Genomic DNA, 20,274 nt, shown 5'->3' with positions numbered 1-20,274 from the left:
GTCTGCATTTCTCTGTGCGGCTGCACAGATTTTTGTGCGGATCCACAGCGGCAACACCCGCACAGATGTGAACCTAGCCTTAGCAGCCAGCAGTAGATCAAGCCTGCCTTTTAGTTACACAAAAGCATCATTATAACCCTCCAGCTGCTGGCATCCTAACAACCAATAACATCATTGGTTGATAAGGAAGATGCACAGCATCTTGTTTACCCCTACTCTGCCCCTCTCCGTCAGTACTGGGGTCATATTAGCTGAGTAAAGGAGAGAAACATTGGTATACTAGTCAGTACCAGTGTACAAAGGTGTATTTGCTTTGGAAGAATAAATCAACTCCAATGCTAGGTGTCCTACGTGTGTGGCTGTTGATACATTCTGTAAAAAACTATTAATTTCGTTTTTACTTTTTTGAATGAAGTGCCCTCAGATTGTGCAGAATTTTAAAGGGTACCCCGACTGAAATAAGGTTGAGAAAAACTGTATGGGGGATTTACTAAAACTGGAGCGTGCTAAATGTGGTGCAGTGTTGAGCTGCCTAGAAACCAAACCGCTTCTAGGTTTTATTGTCAAAGTTTAATTGAACAAGCTGAAACTAGAAGCTGATTGGCTACCATGCACAGCTGTACCAGATGCTGAGTGTTCAGTTTTAGTAAATCTCCTTCACAGTGTGGTAGAGATGAGAAGTTTATTTTCGGTGGTTGATTAACCCAATAGTGGGAGAGAGCCTTCATTATCTTTGGGAGTGTCCAAGATGGAGTTAACCTGGATATCTTGAGTGTTCGAGAAGTAGTTGGATATCTCTGATCATGTTTTTTTTTACCTTTTGCAATGGAGGTCAAACCATAAGGTGAGAGCCCACCCTGGGCTGATTGCTGGTGGAGGTGTCACCTTAGCTGAATTGTTTCACAATTAATATGGCATATTTGCAGCTTATTTTGTGACTTTATCACATATATACTATTTCTAGTTGTTTTATTTGGAATATATGACCGACATCGCCAGTGGTATATCGCTACATAGTTATGGTTGCACTTGTTAGTGACAGGCTATTCAGCTCTATAGTGTGGACTTTATCACAAATTGTTTTAGACATTATTCATGATACATTGTAATATCGCACATGTAAACCACAGTTTTGTGTTTCATTTTCAGTTGCTGTACACTGCATATATATTTTTATTTTCTTGGCCAGTTCAGTACTTTACACATTGATATATTGATTGGTTACTTTTTGGTGCATGCTGCTCGATTTTGAAGACTTGTGCGCAGAATTGTTGGGGTTTTTTTTATCCCACAGAGATAGTCTCTCTTAGACCCCATTAACAGTTGGGAATGTGGCCGTTTACAGTTATCCATGAGAGACTCAGCAGAGTTCCCTGCAAGTAGCTGTGGGTGGTAAGCTCCATTGAAAACAATGGGAGCCTGACAGGGGCCACAGCCATTTACAGCTGTTTGCATATAATTGCTCATGCAGTGATTACCTACGGATGATCGATCCTGGGTGCAGACTTAAAATGAAACCTTTACACTTTGTTGGCTCCCTCTGCTGCCTCCATGTCAAGGGAGGAGAGAGAGGGAGACGCTGCTCTTAGGCACAGAGCTGCGTCAAGATCGGACAAGGTAAGTATAAGGGGGGCGGTTGCTGCACACAGAAGGTTTTTAACTTAATGCAGAGGATACATTATCTACTTCAATACCAGACACTTTCACCCCCTTCCTGCCCAGGCCAATTGTCCGCTTTCAGTGCTGTCACACTTTGAATGACAATTGCTCAGTCATGCAACACTGTACCCAAATGAAACTTCTAGCACTTTTTTAGATAGTGATAGTATTCAATCACCACTCTATACCACTTCTTCTGACAGTTGTGTCCTCTCTCCTGAAAATCTCTTTCCTTCACCCCTCTTCTCCACCACACAGCTTACATATATCACCCTCACTTCTGCCCTCTCCCTATTACTGCACTCACCAACTCCTGCTAATTCTAAATCCACATGCTAATAAAACCTCCAGGAGACTGAGGCTTGTCCCTTCATACAAATTGCACTCCCATATTACCTCCATCATCGTTCTGCTTCTCTTAACCTCTGAGGATATATCCCAAAACCCTGGGCCTCCATCATTTAACTGTACCCATCACCCTGCACGCTCTGGCGGCAGCAGCAGTAGCAATCCACACAATTTAGTTTCCATTCCTCTTCTTCCCAAGACCAGACTCCCCTTCTCTTGCACCCATTGGAATGAAACTCTGTAATAAACTCACTTCTCTCCACAACCTCTTTATCACTAACTCGTTTAATCTACTTGCCATTACTGAATCCTGGCTTCAAGAATCCGACAATACTTCTCCTACTGCCCTCTCTCATGGTGGCCTTCTCTGGACTCACTCCCCCAGACCCAGTAGGTGGAGCAGGAATCCTCCTAGCCCCGCATAGCACCTTTCAGGTACTTCACCCACCTCCCTCTGTCACTTTCATTTGAGACACATTGCATTCTTCTTTTCTCTGAGTTTCTCTACGGATAGCTGTGATCTACTGGCCCCCTGGATCGGTATCAGTCTTTCTTGATGACTTCCCTGCCTGGCTACACTACTTTTTTACTCCTGAAATCTCCACAATCATTCTTGGTGATTTCAATAGCCCTGTTAATACTAACACTTCTGCTACTTCTAAACTTCTCAATCTCCAGTGTTGATCTACCGGCCCCCTGGACCAGTATCAGTCTTTCTTGATGACTTCCCTGCCTGGCTACACTACTTTCTCTCTTCTGAAGTCCCCACATTCTCGGTGACTTCAACATCCCTGTTAATACAAACACTCCTGCTACTTACAGTTGTGTTCAAAATAATAGCAGTGTGTTGAAAAAAGTGAATAAAGCTCAAAATCCTTCTAATAGCTTTTATTTCCATACACACAAATGCATTGGGAACACTACACATTCTATTCCAAATCAAAACACGAAGAAAAATATATCAAATTTGTGTTGTTCCTCTAACAACATTGAAGAAAAGTGAATATTAGACTGTTCAAAAATATAGCAGTGTTTGTATTCTTCTTTACAAACTCAAACATTCACTATATAAACTGAAAAATGTTTGAAGATTTTGCTTTCCTTTGAATCACTTAATGAATATTTAGTTGTATAAGCACTGTTTCTGAGAACTGCTGTACATCTGTGTTGCATGGAGTCAACCAAATTCTGGTACCTGTGAACAGGTATTCCAGCCCAGGATGATTGGACTACATTCCACAGTTCTTCTCTATTTCTTGGTTTTGCCTCAGAAACTGCATTTTTGATGTCACCCAACAAGTTTTCTATTGGATTAAGATCCGGGGATTGGGCTGGCCACTCCACAACGTCAATCTTGTTAGTCTGGAACCAAGATGTTGCACGTTTACTGGTGTGTTTGGGGTCGTTGTCTTGTTGGAACACCCATTTCAAGGGCATTTCCTCTTCAGCATAAGGCAGCATGACCTCAAGTATTCAAGTATTCTGATGTATTCAAACTGATCCATGATCCCTCATATGCGATAAATAGGCCCAACACCGTAGTATGAGAAACATCCCCATATCATGATGCTTGCGCAACCATGCTTCACTGTCTTCACAGTGTACTGTGGCTTGAATTCAGTGTTTGGGGGTCGTCTGACAAACTGTCTCCGGCCACTAGACCCAAAAAAACCAATCGTATTTTCATCAGTCCACAAAATGTTGCGCCATTTCTCTTTAGGCCAATCAATGTGCTCTTTGGCAAATTGTAACCTCTTCAGCACATGTCTTTTTTTCAACAGTGGGACTTTGCGGGGGCTTCTTGCAGATAGCTTGGCTTCACATAGGCGTCTTCTAATTGTAACAGTACTCACAGGTAACTTTAGACCTTCTTTGATCTTCCTGGAGCTGATTGTTGGCTGAGTCCTTGCCATTTTGGCTATTCTTCTATCTATTTGAATGGTAGTTTTTCGCTTTCTTCCATGTCTTTCAGGATTTGGTTACCATTTTAAAGCATTTGCGATCATTTTAGCTGAGCAGCCTATCATTTTCTGCACTTCTTTATATGTTTCCCCTCTCCAATCAACTTTTTAATCAAGGTACGCTGTTCTGCTGAACAATGTCTGGAACAACCCATTTTCCTCAGAATTTCAGAGAGAAATGCACTGTAACCAGCATGTACAACATTTGCTGCCTTCCTTCCTTAAATAAGGGCAATAATTGCCATCTGTTTTTCAAAGAATGAATGACCTCACTAATAGAACTCCACACTGCTATTATTTTGAACATGCCCCTTTCAATTAGTGATTCAATTACACAGAATCAGCAGCATGCATGTCATGACTGTTGGGTCTGTTGTATTTCTATTACTCTACTACACCTGCTAGTAAATTATTTGCCATGTAGTAATATCATTTCTACCAAAAACAGTGATTGATCAGGTTAGTGATGTCTGACTGCTATTATTTTTAACACAACTGTATTTAAAATTGTTGTTTTTTTTTTTACATTCTGTCACCAGAGCAGTGCAGTGTTATAGGAGCACTGCACTACTCCACGGAAGTGATTGGATTTTTTTTTTTACACTATCATTGCTTAAAATGGTCATGATGGCAGAGTAAGCAATAATTTCTGTAAGTTCTCGGATGCATTCATGCAACTATTGAGAACTACTGTGGTAGCGGTGATTGGCTACAGCTATCACATTGTGCCGCGAGGCAGTGTGTGGCCCTGTACAATGTGATCACTGTGACCAATCAGAGATCACAGTAGTTCTCAATGTCTGTATGAATGGCAGACATATTTACTACTGGACATGTGATCACTGCGATTGGTCACAGCAATCACATTGTACCAGGGCAGAGTACCGCCACTCAGTACTCAGGTCGTGATCTGCTGTGTCCACAGGACCGAAGCGTACATGAGGCACAATACAGGGAGAACATACAGGTACGTCCTCTCAGATCGGCACTTTTCCTGCCTGGCAGGACGGGAAGTAGTGAAGGTGTTAGAAAAATAAAACTTTCTACCTTTAGAACCACTTTTAAGCTGGAAATCGAATGCAGGGATGCAGAAGCAAGTCATTGAGTTCTCGGTGGAAATGGTGCAGATGCACCTACACTGCTCAAGGTGAAGAGACAGACATCAGTCCATTATAGGTGGTGTATGAAATTTCTTCCAGAGAGGGCAAAAAAAAATGAGGTAAAGGAGACTTAAGGGATCAAAGTTTGTCCAGTTCAGCGATTATTTGATCGATATCTGTCAGAGGGTCATATGCTGGGAAACTCTTCCCAATCAGCTGCAGCAAAATATTAAGAAATCACAAAGAAGAATGCAATCCCCAAAATTCCCCACTATACTCACCAGCTACACACACTGTCAAGGTCACTTTGAAAAGTGTGGTCCCTAACTCAAGCAATTCAAGCTCTTAAAAGTGTACAAACATCCAGTATGTATCTGTACCAAATCCACCAGGGAATTAAAAAAAAATAATATTGTATAATATTAAAGTGGTGAAGTTTAGAACCCCCCCCCCGCCCCAAAAAAAAAAATAAATAAAAGGCTTGATGGAGTTAGGCTTTAAATTGTGTTTCATACCAACAGATTCCATTTAGATACTTATCCCATCACATGGTAGAATATTGTCCTGAATGTGGAAATCTCCATATGGCTGTGTTTGCTGACTCATCCGTCTTATTGTCTGTTGCAAAAGATCTGACAGTGGGTTGTGAAATCCCAAGTAACTCTGATTTCCTGGTAAGTGGATAGCCATGCTGAGTGACCGTCAACTGTAATGCAAAGCATACTGGAGGGATTACAGCAGTTATGAAATAAGGAACAAAATTTTCATGGTAAGCAATGAACTATATCTGAAAACACTGCTTCTCTGTGTACGTATGTTTTCAGGACTATACAGGCATTCATTATATACAAAATATACAAAGCAAACAGGCTCTCGGTACCCACATTAAATGACAGTTTTTGCCAAACATGGAAATCAGGAGCCAAAAATTATTCTGTAGGGCTTTTCTACTTTGGCTGTAGCTTTATATGTTCTCTTAACATTCTATGTCTCACAAGACAAGGAAGTCCATTGTCTCATTCATTCCTGCTTCTTGGTGGGCAGGCAGCTGGTCACTTCTGCCTTCATCTTTTGTAACACTTATGAGTAAAGAACAAAATCAGGCAAAGGGGGTGTATGTGTTCCCAATGGGAAACTGTTTGCTCATAATCAGAATTTTATTAGTCACAGAGGAACATTCAACGTTTTGAGGACCTAAAATGGTTCTTTCCTTATGCAACAGTGATGACACTACTGTCACCGCCTGAGAAAAGAGCCAGATTAGGGCTTCAAAATATCACATTTTTTTCAAAGACTAACAAAAGACTCATGAGTAAAAAAAAAAACTCTAAACCCAGCCATACAGTGGATATAAAAAGTCTACACACCCGTTAAAATGTCAGGTTTCTGTGATGTAAAAAGAAATGAGACAAAGATAAATCATTTCAGAACTTTTTCCACCTTTAATGTAACCTATAAACTGTACAACTCAGTTGAGGGAAGTAAGAATAAAAAACTAAAATAATATGGTTGCATAAGTGTGCACACCCTTAAACTAATACTTTGTTGAAGCACCTTTTGATTTTATTCCAGCAGTCATTCTTTTTGGGTATGAGTCTATCAGCATGGCACATCTTGACTTGGCAATATTTGTCCACTCTTCCTTGCAAAAACACTCAAAATCTGTCAAATTGCGAGGGCATCTCCTGTGCACAGCCCTCTTCAGATCACCCCACAGATTTTCAATTGGATTCAGGTCTGGACTCTGGCTGGGCCATTCCAAAACTTTATTCTTCTTCTGGTGAAGCCATTCCTTTGTTGATTTGGATGTATGCTTTGGGTCATTGTCATGCTGAAACATGGAATTCCTCTTCATGTTCAGCATTCTAGCAGAAGCCTGAAGGTTTTGTGCCAATATGGATTGGTATTTGGAACTGTTCATAATTCCCTCTACCTTGACTAAGGCCCCAGTTCCAGCTGAAGAAAAACAGCCCCAAAGCATGATGCTGCCACCGCAATGCATCACTATGGGTAGGATGATCTTTTGGTGATGTGCAGTGTTGTTTTTGTGCCAAACATATCTTTTGGAATTATGGCCAGAGTTCAACCTTGGTTTCATCAGACCATAACAAATTTTCCCACGTGCTGTTGGGAGACTTCAGATGTGTTTTTGCCAAATTTAGACGCGCTTGGATGTTTTTCTTCATAAGAAAAGGCTTGCGTCTTGCCACTCTACCCCATAGCCTAAACATATGAGGAATACGGGAGATTGATGTCACATGTAACACAAAGCCAGTACTTGCCAGATGTTCCTGCAGCTCCTTTGGTGTTGCTGTAGACCTCTTGGCAGCCTCCCAGACCAGTTTTATTTTTGTCTTTTCATCAATTGTGGAGGTTCAGTTCTTGGTAATGTCACTGTTGCACCATATTTTCTCCACTTGATGATGACCTGTGTTCACTGTGTTCCATGGTGTATCTAATGCCTTGGACATTCTTTTGTAGCCTTCTTCTGACTGATACCTTTTAACAGTGAGATCCCTCTGATGCTTTGGAAGCTCTCTTTCAGTTTGTTTTTCAATTGAGTTGTACAGTTTGTGGGTCACATTAAAGGTGGAGAAAGTTCTGAAATTATGTATCTTTGTCTTTTTTTTTTTTTACATCACAGAAACCTGACATTTTAACAGGGATGTAAAGACTTTTTATATCCACTGTAGATGGATCGAATCTCGGACCGTTTAGCAGGGACAGGCCAAGATTTGATCCATCTATGGGCAGGCTGGTTGTACCCAGATAGATTCTACCACTTGGATACAACCAGCCTGCTGGATTTTTCATGATTGCTGCTGGTGGCTATACCCGCTAGCAGTAATCGTTGTGTTCTGCCAGCCAGAAAGGTTCCCTGGCAGCAGAACATAATAGCACTGACTGTGTTCATGGGGCAATCGAGCGATTTTCTTTCTTGCAACCCATGGTTGCAGGAAAGAAAATTGTAATATCTATGCCTTGCCTTAGATGTACTAACAATGGAACATTTAATTGTATGTCACTTCAGCACTCACTTCTAAAAAAAAGAGCCTGCAAAGGTTTGGAGTGCACCTTTTTATGCCTAATAGAAAGTCTGACTCAAATTCCACCCCTTCCCTACAATATGTAGTCCTGTCTAACTACAGAAGTGGAACATTTGACCTTCAAATTCAGAAATCTAAAAATTCACAGCAATTTGCAGCTTTAGAGAACAGAGAACTCACAGCAATTCACAGAGACTTCAATGAGAACTCTTTATTGGAAAGGTACAAAACCAGTCACAGCAGTATTATATACAGCAATAAATTACTTTGTGGCTGTCAGATAAGGAGAAATCGGTGCACAAGTACAGTACACAGGATTACGGTCTTGACATACAAACATAAATCCACAATTACTTGGATATATCCCAATAATTTATTATTTATATAATGTATAAAAAAAGCAGCACGGGAAAAAAATAATAAATATTGAAATTAAGCCTACTGAATAATCACATAGATAAAATCAGGAGGCGATGAAGTCTAAACAAAAACAAAACAAAAAAAAAAAACACACGATCTCTATTTTTAATAATGTAAAAGCAAGGTAATTGCCCTTGTGGTGTGTCTAGGATACAATCTAAAACAGAAATGATATGCAACATAAGGAGAAATTAAAAAAACAAAAAAACAAACTTTATGAAAGAAACAGTGGGGTATAACAGAAGGTGATGTGATGGTTCTATCCAGTAGTGATGTAAAATTTTACACTGCTGGACAAGTTTAGATAATCAAATTAAAAAAAACGATTGGGGGGTGAAAGCAAATATAAGACATAGAACGCACTCACTCGTACAAATATGTGCAATATAACATCGTAGATGCTCTTCCACCATACAATCACTTGTTCACTTCAAATCACATACTTAATATATTGATGATAAACAAACCAGAAGCCAATGCGAAGGAAGTTTGATGGCAAAAAAAAAATCGATTTTTTTTCAGCTACTCTGCTCAGATTTAGGAGTGTATTAGTCCACAGCATGGAAGGACAAGTCACATTGAAATTTTGTAATTATATTATTCTAGTCATGAACTCACGGGTCATGGACAACAAAGCTAAAAAAATAAAATTAAAAAAAATAAGACCTAGGAAAAGATTTAGCTCAATGCAGACCTGGTATCTAAGCCCACCACTAACATTTGCCTACATTTCTGCCAAGGTGACGGAGATCTGACTGTCACTATAGCTACAGAAGAACTTCAATGCAATGGCATAATATGGGTTCGAAAAACAGCAACTTCAATCACTAATGGTTTTTTGGAAGCGATATTTGGATTTAAACACCCAACAAGAGGAAGAATATTAGAAAATGGTCAATCTAAAGCCAGCTCCAGCTCTTGCTGCAATACTTGCCCTTTTCATGTGATTGTCCCTTGCAGATGATCTGCGATCCAGCACCTGTCCTCTACAGAGTTGGATGACACCCAGGGGTTTATTTACTAAAGCTAGAGAGTCCAAAATCAGACTCCCTTCTGCATAGAAACCAATCAGCTTCTAACCTCAGCTTGTTCAATGAAGCTTTGGCAATGAAACCTGGAAGCTGATTGGTTTCTATGCAGAAGGGAGTCTGATTTTGGACTCTCCAGCTTTAGTAAATAAACCCCCCAGTGTCTTTAATCTGTTTCCTGTGAGTACAGGGAGTCAAGGACCCACCCCTGGGGGTGCATCATCAAGCCTAACTGGACTCATCAGAGAATGCTAGAGGGAACAGCACCAAACCATTGCATGGCACAAATCTCTACAGCACTCTGGGATCACACACCACCTAAGACAGAACAGGAGGAAGAGGACCGGTGATATAACATGTCCAGATTGGAGGCCCCTAAAAATGGGCATGTGTATAAAGGGTGTGGATGGTAGTATCAAAGGGGAAGGAGGGTTAACCTGTAACTGAACAATGAAACTGAAGTCTGGTCACAAAAACTTATTTAATATGAAAGAAAAAAGAAAGCTTTACATCCACTTTTTGCATGCCAAATTCCTTTACATCTACAAGGTAGTATCTGGGTTTGCAGTGGTGATATCACTATGCTGTATACAGTCTGTGGAGAGGGGGGAGCTGTGCGTGGGACTAAGCAGGTCCACCTACTGTAGGCAACCTGCAGAAACCAAGGGGGTTCACCTAGCCAAAAAAATTGCATATCTTTTTGCAGGTAAATAAAATGTATTTATTTTATTATTATTATTAGGAGCTTAGCAGATTGTGGGTGCAATACCAGGCTCCTGCATACTGTCAGTGCAGCTGTGTGCCAGTAACTCATATGGGCAGGTAGTTACTGAATGACAGGACTAGAGCGCTCACCAGCGCCCTGGCAGTTCATTGAGAGCTGCAAGCCGTCAGATGAAATGGCTGTAGTTCCTCATTCAAAAAACTGTATGAATGAATGATGCGGTGGGGTGGGTGGACCCCGCTGTTATTCGGGGGCTGGAGGGATGTGAGGGCTGCTGAATCAGTAGCAAGTTACACTCTAAGACTATAGGCTCAATTCATTTAAGTGGTTGCAAAGGTTCAAGGTTTTTTACCTTCATGCATTCTATGCATGAAGGTAAAAACCTTCTGTGTGCAGCAGCTCCCCCAGCCCCCTCAATACTTACCTGAGCCCCATCGCAATTCAGCGATGTGAATAAAAGCCTTCGCCTGTCCTGGGTCTCTGCCTCCTCATTGCCTGAGAGAGCAAGCAAGAGCAAGTGACCCCCACTGCTGCCAATCACAGCTAGTCAGCCAATGAGGAGAGAGGAGGTGGGGCCAAGCCGCGGCTCCGTGTGTGGATGGACACACAGAGCAGCGGGTGCCCCCATTGCAAGCTGCTTGCTGTGGGGGCACCCGACAGATGGGAGGAGCCAGGAGAGCCTGCGTGGGACCCGTGAAAAGGAGGATCCAGGCTGCTCTGTGCAAAACCACTGCACACAGTAGAGAAGTATAGACATGTTTGCTATTTTACAAACAAAAAATAAACCTTTAGAATTGCTATAAGTCAACATTTTCCATAACAATCATTACCGTGAGGAAAGAGCTGAAAATAAGTCACATGAAAAGAAAAAAAGAAAGACTGTTGTCAAAGAAAACAGGTGCTATAATTGAGAGACTTCCTTTTCTCTTGTCAGATGTTTGAATGTAATGTCATCATGTGACAGTGACTACACTGCATCCAAATCAGTGCTTTATTTTAATGCCCTATATTGAAGTTCTAATGTAACGGTCTGCTATGTAGAACACGACCAGAAGTCAGTATTTTAGAGCAACTAAAATCTGCAGCACAAAAACTTTTCACTGAAGTACAAAACTTAAAAACTACTGTCCATGTTCAGAAATACACCTTGCACGGGAAGAACAACTGTACAAATAGCCGGCTCCCAACATTGGGGGAAAAAAACATGAATCTGCAGGAACGTAATGATCATTGAATGAATGACGGACTGTGAAAATTTTATGCTGGAGGAATGAAATGTTAGTAAATGTCTATCAACACTAAAAACTAAGCTGGTGAAATGTATGGAATTTTGTTCAGAAACTACAGTAAGTCTCTTTAGAAAAAAAAAGAAGCCCCTCCTACATATTCACAGTGGCTTCTGACCGTTTACCAAAAATGCACCAACAACTACAATGAAACAGCAACTGGGTACGTTGGTTGAATATGTACTTGAAGATTAAGGCGAATGCACAATTTAATAGCTGTGTTAAGTGATATTAGCTCAGACTATATTCAATAGCTTACTGGCTGTTCTGTGGCATTAAAGTCAGAGATATAAAATATGACTTGACAATAGTTCATTTTTTTTTTTTTTTAACTTGAAATCCACAATTCAGACACTATACAGAATTCAGCATACTGGTAGCATATGATGCTTGCAGAACATTGTGGGGAAAGTAAATGAAGTGCGATTCTATAGGGGTCGCGATATGATGTCCTATATAGAAGATATAACCACATGACAGAATCTGAAGGCTTCATTGGAGATACATTTATCAGAAATACCTGGAAAACCTCAACGATCGGCTATTAAGAAGAAAATGCAGCATTTTACTTGGAGACAGACGTTACAGACGGACATAACTTTAATTCACAAGTTTTCAAAACGAAAGAAGTACACACAGGGCCTAAGGACAAAGCTTACTGTCGATATGGTGTGGCACGGTCACAGGAATGCGAAACAGTGAAGCGGGAACCTTTAAAAAAAAAATACGCGTTTCGATCAGCAAGGTTTAATGGAGTTGGAATTTAAGGGCGTCTTTTCTCTTATACCTCTGATCTATTACAACAAGTTAATTTGTAATGCATGCATTTAAGGCAACCTTTGGCTTACTACTGAGTGTGCAACTGATTGGACTCTTAAGGTGAATACGTTTATTACCTTTTCCAGCCTTCTCATTATACCACTAGGCAAAGGCTTGGTAATTGTTTGTTGCCCTTTGTATTTTTTTTTTTTAAAGTATGCCTGATGATGTAAAAGGAAATGTGTCAAAGGAAGCCACAAAAACAAAATCAGCCAAATTTAGCAGGCTGTTGGCATAGTCAGAGGGTTTACAGATGCATGTACAGATTTTAAACCTAATCTTCCAGAAGTTGTCCCAAAAGCAACTCCTGATACTCAACAGCCTGGATGGTCGATGTAGCTGGGTATATCTGTCGCTGCATATGTGATCCGTGATGGCAATCAAAAAGGCCCCTTCACATGATCAACCCTATGGCTAACTTTGGAGGAATAAATTCAACCCATTGGCATCAATCACATATGATCATATCCGATATAACATACATTACCATTATATTAACCATTGAAAGACCAGGACTGCTCAGCTAATTACATAAATTTATGGGCCTCACTGAAAGCAATATCCATTAAAGTGGTTGTAAATCCTCACATATACCTAATAAAGTGACTAGCCTCATGTGATACACAAAAAAGAAACACATCCTCCTACATAAGATGCACCTGTTTATCTGCCGCTGTCTTTCTCCTACATTTATTCAAAGTGCAGAATTTACACAGGATCTCTCAGCTCTGAAAAACAGGGAGTGGGGAGCTGAAGTTACATCAGTGAGGAGAGCTGACTGGAGGAAAGGGACACACACCCTTCACACAGCTCACAGGACAAGAGCTGAGGTTGTCATTCACAGGCTGTGCTCTCCTGTCACCATTTTTCTCTTGGTGTCAGGAAAACTTGCCAGAAGTGACTCATAATTATAGTAGAAGAACAAGGCAGCAGACAGAAATGACAGTTAGAGGTTCATTTACTAAAACTGGAGAGCGCAAAATCTGGTGCAGCTCTAAACAGAAACCAATCAGCGCACCAACCTTGCGCATTACACCTCAGTAACCAAAATTTATTTAGTAAAAAAATGGTACTCACAAACAGCGAATAAAAACAGGCATGTAAGTCCTCAAAGGGACTTTAAAGGCAAGATGCCAATGCGAATCCCATCATGGAGGTAGCCACTCAGTACAGCTGACGCGTTTCGAAGGACATGCCTTCTTCCTCAGAGCTGAGGACTTACATGCCTGTTTTTATTCGCTGTTTGTGAGTACCATTCTTTTACTAAATAAATTTTGGTTACTGAGGTAATGCGCAAGGTTGGTGCGCTTCTTTTTGTTGTTCTACTTCACAGTTCTGTTCGGGCTTCCCCAGCCTTGGTGTGGAGCTGCACGACCTTGTCTATTCCGGTGGTTCCTTCCTTTTTTGGAGTTTGATTCCATCTACTCACCACCGGTCTGGGTCCCGGAGCGCAGGGGATATCGCATTTAGAAACCAATCAGCTTCAAGGTTTTTTTTTTTTTTTTCAAAGCTTAATTGAACAAGCTGAAGTTAGAAGCTGAATGCCTACCATGCCCAGCTGCACCAGATTTTGCACTCTCCAGTTTTACTAAACCAGCCCCTGGATTGAAACAAGCAGGGATGTGCTTTGTTCATATGTCTGAGGTTTACAACCACTTTGTGTCACAGCAACCAAAATATTCCCTGGTCTGGCAGCAGCAAATTGCAATCTGACTGGTTGCTATGACATAACAGATTTTTTTTATATGCCCGTATATGTCACTCAAAGGGCCAAAGGTTTTGTACTGCCACCACCATGTGTGAAATTGGTTATGACATCCAATCAGCTTAATGGTTTTTGAGAACCAACATATAGTCCTCAAACTTATTGACTTTTTGCAGGGAGGCATATACCTCTGATCAGAATAAAACAAGGGAAAACAATTCAAAATAAATATCTGTGCAACAATTTCATGCCTTCCAAATAGGTCACACTTGACACAACAGAAAACACTTGGAGGAAAAAGTTGGCAGGAGGTCTTGAGAAGACAATATAATAATACGACATGAAAACACACAGAAATGAAAATTGAAAAAAAACATTTCCAAAGAGAATCACATATAAAATAATAACCCAAAGACAAAATACAGTAATACAGCAAAAGACAGGAAGGAAAATGAACCACGTACATGCTGCAAAATGCCCATAGACTTGAACACTGATGCAGCGCGTCAATGGTCAAAATACAATTTTTCAAGATATTTTGTGTTCCAGAAGTCAAATCAAGCTGGCTTATAGAGATCAAGAGGGAGGACTATTCCTCTCACCCCAAAATATCTTCACAGTAACCCATATATTTGCATTATCTTCCAATAAAGAACTGCATTATTATTAAAATGTGAAACAGAAAAGGTTAGATTTACTTTTTTTTTCTTCCACTTAAAGAAAAAAAAACTCTGTAAGATAAAACTTTGTTTTAATCTCTCTTTAAATATTTCCATATGTTCCTTATGGATATCCAATATGGATTACCTACCATTTCCATGGTATCAACAGCATTATAACGCCCAGGTCCCTGTTCTCCCTTTTAGGTTTTGTTTTGTTCAGCTTATCCACCCCTCCACTAGGGCAGGAGGTAAGGAGTAACTGTTTTGGGCTAGTACTTTCGTAGCCAAAATCGTATGGCACACGTCAAATAAATATAGGATTTAATAAAATTAAGAACGACAACAAAAATCTCAGTGCAGCTGATTGCTGCCATATATTTTGTGTTCCTAACTGTGTATAAAGAATAGTTAAATTTCCTAAAACTATTCAACCTTGTGTGGTGCCCCTATAACCCTAGGGAGGATAGGATTGGCTCCGCAACACAAGCTCCTACACAGACTGGACTCGTTAGAGGCAGAAGATAATTGGCTTTACAGACGAAAGTGTTCAAAGGAAGAAATGCTTTTGGTGCTGAAAGCAACAAATAATTCTCCAAGTGCATGATGGGAGAATAAGGAAGCTTTGAGCAGCAAGAACAGCTCTTCAAAAGGACCACTAAACCTTCCATAAAGAAAGTTATGCTATGTGAAAGAGCTACTAATAACATTTATAACTACCTGTAAAACAGAGAAGACGGCGACACAACTATATTACATACATGCCAAACATCTCAATTTGACAGCTGTGTAACCATGCTGTGCAGCTGTCACATTTGGCAATAAAAGGCACCAAAATGACAGCAAAGTTTTCTTCTATGGATTATTGAGAGGAAGAAGTGAGCTGTGTATCTGAAACATGCTCCCCATTAAACTTTTTTTTTTTTAATATCTCCTGTTCTGATAACCTCCTGAAAACATTTATTCACTTGTGAATGTTATTAAAGCTTCTTTTACATAAAATAACTTGCAATTCATGTTTAGTGGCCCTTTACGAAAGTGAGGAATAAGGCCCACTGTGGTTCTGCAGTTACGACCGCATTTTACAGTTCACAACTCCTCTTCTGTTAGTCCTTCGCCAGGGAATTTGACTTGTATGGAATGGACAGCTCAGACACCTTCAAAAACAAGAGTAAAGCTGAACGACATGCTCAGAATGGGGAAATTTATGAAAAATCTGAACAGCAGTATGCACAACCGCTGAAACGATACCGGAAATTTTTACAATGTCAGACGTGCAGGTGACATTATTTCTTTTGTGATCAGGAGCTGACAATCACTCTTCACTCTGGATAAAGAACATACATTGCGGCAATTTAAGAGCCACTATCAGTATACATGCTGTGATGATTGCAATTAAGGGTCTGATGTCAATTCCGTAAATCCCATATCAGATGAATGATTAAAAGGGACAAAAGCAACAAATGCTGCAAAAGATATGTTAGCAAGCCTATGTCATAGCATCATGCCAACAGCAGTGATTTACAGCTGGTGCTATTGAAATTTCAGCAGCAGGCCAGTCAGATCAAAAAAAGCATACCTTCATTGGTTGCTATGAGTTACTGCACTTTGTCTTCCTGAACCTTAGAGGCTCAATCACAAAATTAAAAGACAAACTCCGAGTTTCTCTTACCTAGCAGCAGAAGTCTGCTTATGTATGTATGACATGAATATTGCAGAGAAGAAGCTGAAAGTCAGATCAGCATTGTTCTTTCTCCAGAGGAATCAGCATGATCATTTGCCTGCCTAATAACCTTCAGTGTACAAGGTTGTATAGATGAGATATGAAATGGCTATTAATGAACAGCAAGATGATCACAAACAGGTTTTGCCGGTGGATCTGAAGCTTAATGTTAAAAATGATTTCTTTTTTTATTAACTGTTGGATACTCTACAAAACGAGCACAGACTCCTCACAACTAGTACATCACCAAATCCATAGCAATCAAAGCACAAAAACACTGCCACATGTCTTAAACACATTCTGGAACTTCGATATGACTTGTCTGTTCAACAGCCCTTTAGTCAGATGCTAAGCCCTTCCACAAAACAGAACACCAACATATCAAACTGACTTGGAAAGCAATCTGGGACTATACCTGTAACTAAAGCAATTGCAGCAAACCCATTCTGCTTAATTGGAACTGAACATTAAGAGTGAACATCTGGTATGTCATAGGGAACATCTAGAAATGTTCATTGTGCCTACGAAGTACCCTGATCCATGCTACTTTTTGTCTTGTCCTCCTGAAAAAAAGCAGTGCACTACCTGGCAAATGAGGGTGCCTTGGCACTTCTGTTCTGTAGCCCCATAGATATATATCTGCAGTGTGAGATCTAAGGCAATGCGAACTGCTAGTTTTAGGAGATTTTGAGCAAGATTTGGCAACGTCACTACTGTACTGTTTTCCATGCTGGATCCAGGCTCTGACATGAGGATGTAGGGTCCTGTGCTCTACCACCTAGGCAGTCTTCACAGAGTGCAGTGTAATAGCAAAAGATAGGCTACAGGGGGGACACAGGCAAATATGGTAGCTAGTTCCTTGCCCTCTCAGTGCCTTTTTTTTGGGTACAGCTTCCAGAGTTCATTTTCTCTTTAATAAAGGTGTCAGGTAAAATGATTTCTTTTTAATGTAAAGCACATATTTGCACTGCCTACATTTTACTAGATCCAGGAACCTTTTAAAGTGAAATTTGATATTGCAACCCAGCCTTTTAAATCTATGTAACACTTCTGGATTACCCTAGGGACTAAAGCCGGCCATAGATGGTTCAAATGTCGGACAGTTCAGCAGGGACTGGCTGAGGTTTGAATCATGTATGGGTAGATTGAATGTACCCAAGTTGATCTATTGATCAACTTGGGTACAATCAGGTTGCCGGATTTTACATGCGATTATTGCTAGGGGCTATTACAGCATTACAGCCATCAGCAGTAATCACTGTGTTTTCCCAGTGGGGGTAGATCCCCCCCGCTGGGAGAACACAATGGCTCCGCTCGAGAAATTCCCCTATCAACACTGGCTATGTTGATGGGAAATTGAGCGATTTTCTTTCCTGGAATGCATGGTTGCTGGAAAGAAAATAGCTTCATCTTTGGCCGGCTTAAATGTTGATTTCTTTTTTACACTTCCCTGTTTAGGTCTTCCTTTGAATACATTTCTAAGCTTTTCTATAATCCTCCACTCTCTCCATTCCATTCTCTTCTATAGTTATCCATTACGGTAAAGGGTGAAGGAATAATCATATGAGTGATCTCTATTCCAAAAATCTATTTTATGTTCTTAAATCAAAACAAGATATATCTTTTAAATACGATTTTGAAACAAAAAGGTTTTAGTCATCAAGGGCCTATTCACACCTATGCATTTTAACTTGCACCCTTTTGTGAACATAAATACATTTGCATAGGTTTTCCATTGTTGTAATTCGTGCCAATTCACATCTGTGCAATTGAGGTGAGTTGGCCACAAAAGTTCATGCCTGTTATCTGATATGTTAATGTACACTATAGAGGATTTTCATGGATATGTCAGAGCATGTCAACGCACCTGCTCAAAGCAATATAAAAAGGGCAGGAAATACGCACATGCATAGGTGTGAAACCAGCCTTAACATACCTTTTTGACACTGCTAGATTACAAAATTTGCAAAAATAGTCTTGGTCATTTGGACATTGAAAAAAAGAAAAAAAGATTTGATCAGCTCTGCCCTGCCAGTACAGCAGTGGTCAATCCAAGTCAAGACATGCCACAGTAAAAATAGGTTTACTGCCACCTACAAAGTGCCAAGTCAAAGAATCTCAAAAAGATCTTTTGCTTAGGAAACCAGCCCATAATACTTTCAAGAACGTTCTTTTTAAAATTCCTCTGTGAAACACAATTTTACCAATAACTTTCTTAGATACTCAATTAAAACACTACTGATTTCATTAGTCATACAAAGCTTATAAAAAAGTATAAAACTACAGGTCAACTTACAGAAGGATACATACCTTTAAACTTAAACATATTTGTCAAACACTTACAGGGACCACCACAAAACCTTCCTTTGCGTTCTCTACAATAGGTAATTCCATATATACCTAAACCAACAAGACCTTAAGTTATAAAAACTAACTTTCCTTCCCAATTTTCCAGTCACAATATTGATTGTTCTGAACCAGGTCAAAAAGTTGAGCAGTCAGTGAAAACAGCATAACTGAAAGCCACATGGGAAGCCCCAAACTTTCTTCTGTCGGAAATGGAAATTGAATTAAACTGTATAAAATAGTCTCACTGGCCTAACAGCTGAACGATAAGATGATCGATTGCATTTGACCATCTTTAACTAGTCAATCACATAACTCCATAATCAACTCTTTCATACAGGTGCTCCTCACTGCACCTATAAGATATGTGTTTATGCAAACTGGGAGTTGTACTGATGGGTACTAAATGGGACAGTAGCACAGTACATTTTGCCATTAAAGAAATCCTGAGTTTTGTTTGAAAGGCCATTTTGAAACCACTTTAATCACAGTTAAAACTGCTCCGAGGAACGCTAGGCGACATGCTGATACAAAGTGTACCATCAAAAATGAGATGGTTACACATATGGAGTACAACATATATTTCTTTGCGTTAAGAGGCAGTCAGTAGATTTTCTAAATACGTAAATATAAATAAATAAATTATGGTGGGGTGAAATCTCCACTGCTTTCCTAAGCTTGTTTATGAAGGGTCTGTGAAGGTCCAATAAACATGCACATGAAGTTCTATCATTTGAAATTAAGACAGTTAACCTTATCCAATGCAACGAGCCAAATTCCCTGGCACAATAACATCAAGGCCTTAGCGCTGTTATCATCATGTTGGGATGGGCAAAGGAATAAAAGGCAACGCCTAACGTGTGGATAGGCTGGGAAGAAACCGAGAAACAATGTAAGTGAATCCCATTAAGTCCCTTTTAGAACAGGCAGCTAGTTCTCTCCTTCTGTAGATACTAGGATGCTGCAGAAAATGGTATGGATGCTGATGATATGTCAGCAGACTTCACAATGGTGATGACACTGGTGGTGGCAACCTTGGTCGGGGTAATAGGTCCCCTGGCAACTGTGCGGGCGAAGGTCTGGAGGGCTTCGTACTTAGAACGTAGAGCATCCAACTCAAGCTTCATACTGGAGTTCTCCCGTGCCAACTTATCCACTTCTTGCTGTAACTCGACTCGCTGCCTCTCTAATTCCTCTTTCTGAGTGACACGCTTTACTCGACAGCTGGCAGCGTAGCCACGGTTCTTTAGGGTGCGCCTACGCTGCTTTAGGCGGATGATATCTTCTTTTGAGAGACCACGTAGGTGCTGGTTTAGCTCCCGTACAGACATTGACACGAGTTCATCGTCACTCAGTGCTGGGGCGTTCTCTCCCGCCTCCTTCTTTACCTGCAGGAGGTAGACCACAAGTTAGTACAATGCCCATACATTGTAAAAGATGCTGATGTTT

General features: G+C 40.4%; 1 protein-coding gene across 2 annotated transcripts in view; it reads right to left on the bottom strand.

Annotated features, from left to right (window-relative positions):
• Positions 1–8,311: 8,311 nt before the first annotated feature.
• The window catches only part of MAFK (MAF bZIP transcription factor K), a 57,553-nt gene continuing 45,590 nt past the window's right edge, over positions 8,312–20,274 (bottom strand). For both annotated transcript variants that reach the window (XM_089682318.1, XM_089682308.1), the window contains exon 3: positions 8,312–20,213. In XM_089682318.1, coding sequence (XP_089538444.1) covers positions 19,779–20,213 — 435 coding nt within the window. In that variant the 3' untranslated portion in view covers positions 8,312–19,778. The remainder of the gene's footprint in view (positions 20,214–20,274) is intronic.

Source organism: Staurois parvus, unplaced genomic scaffold (assembly GCF_062004578.1).
Source record: "Staurois parvus isolate SC_StPar_1 unplaced genomic scaffold, SC_StPar_1.0 ptg000018l, whole genome shotgun sequence".
In the NCBI taxonomy this organism is placed as follows: domain Eukaryota; kingdom Metazoa; phylum Chordata; class Amphibia; order Anura; family Ranidae; genus Staurois; species Staurois parvus.
This window is presented reverse-complemented; position numbering and strand designations above follow the sequence as displayed.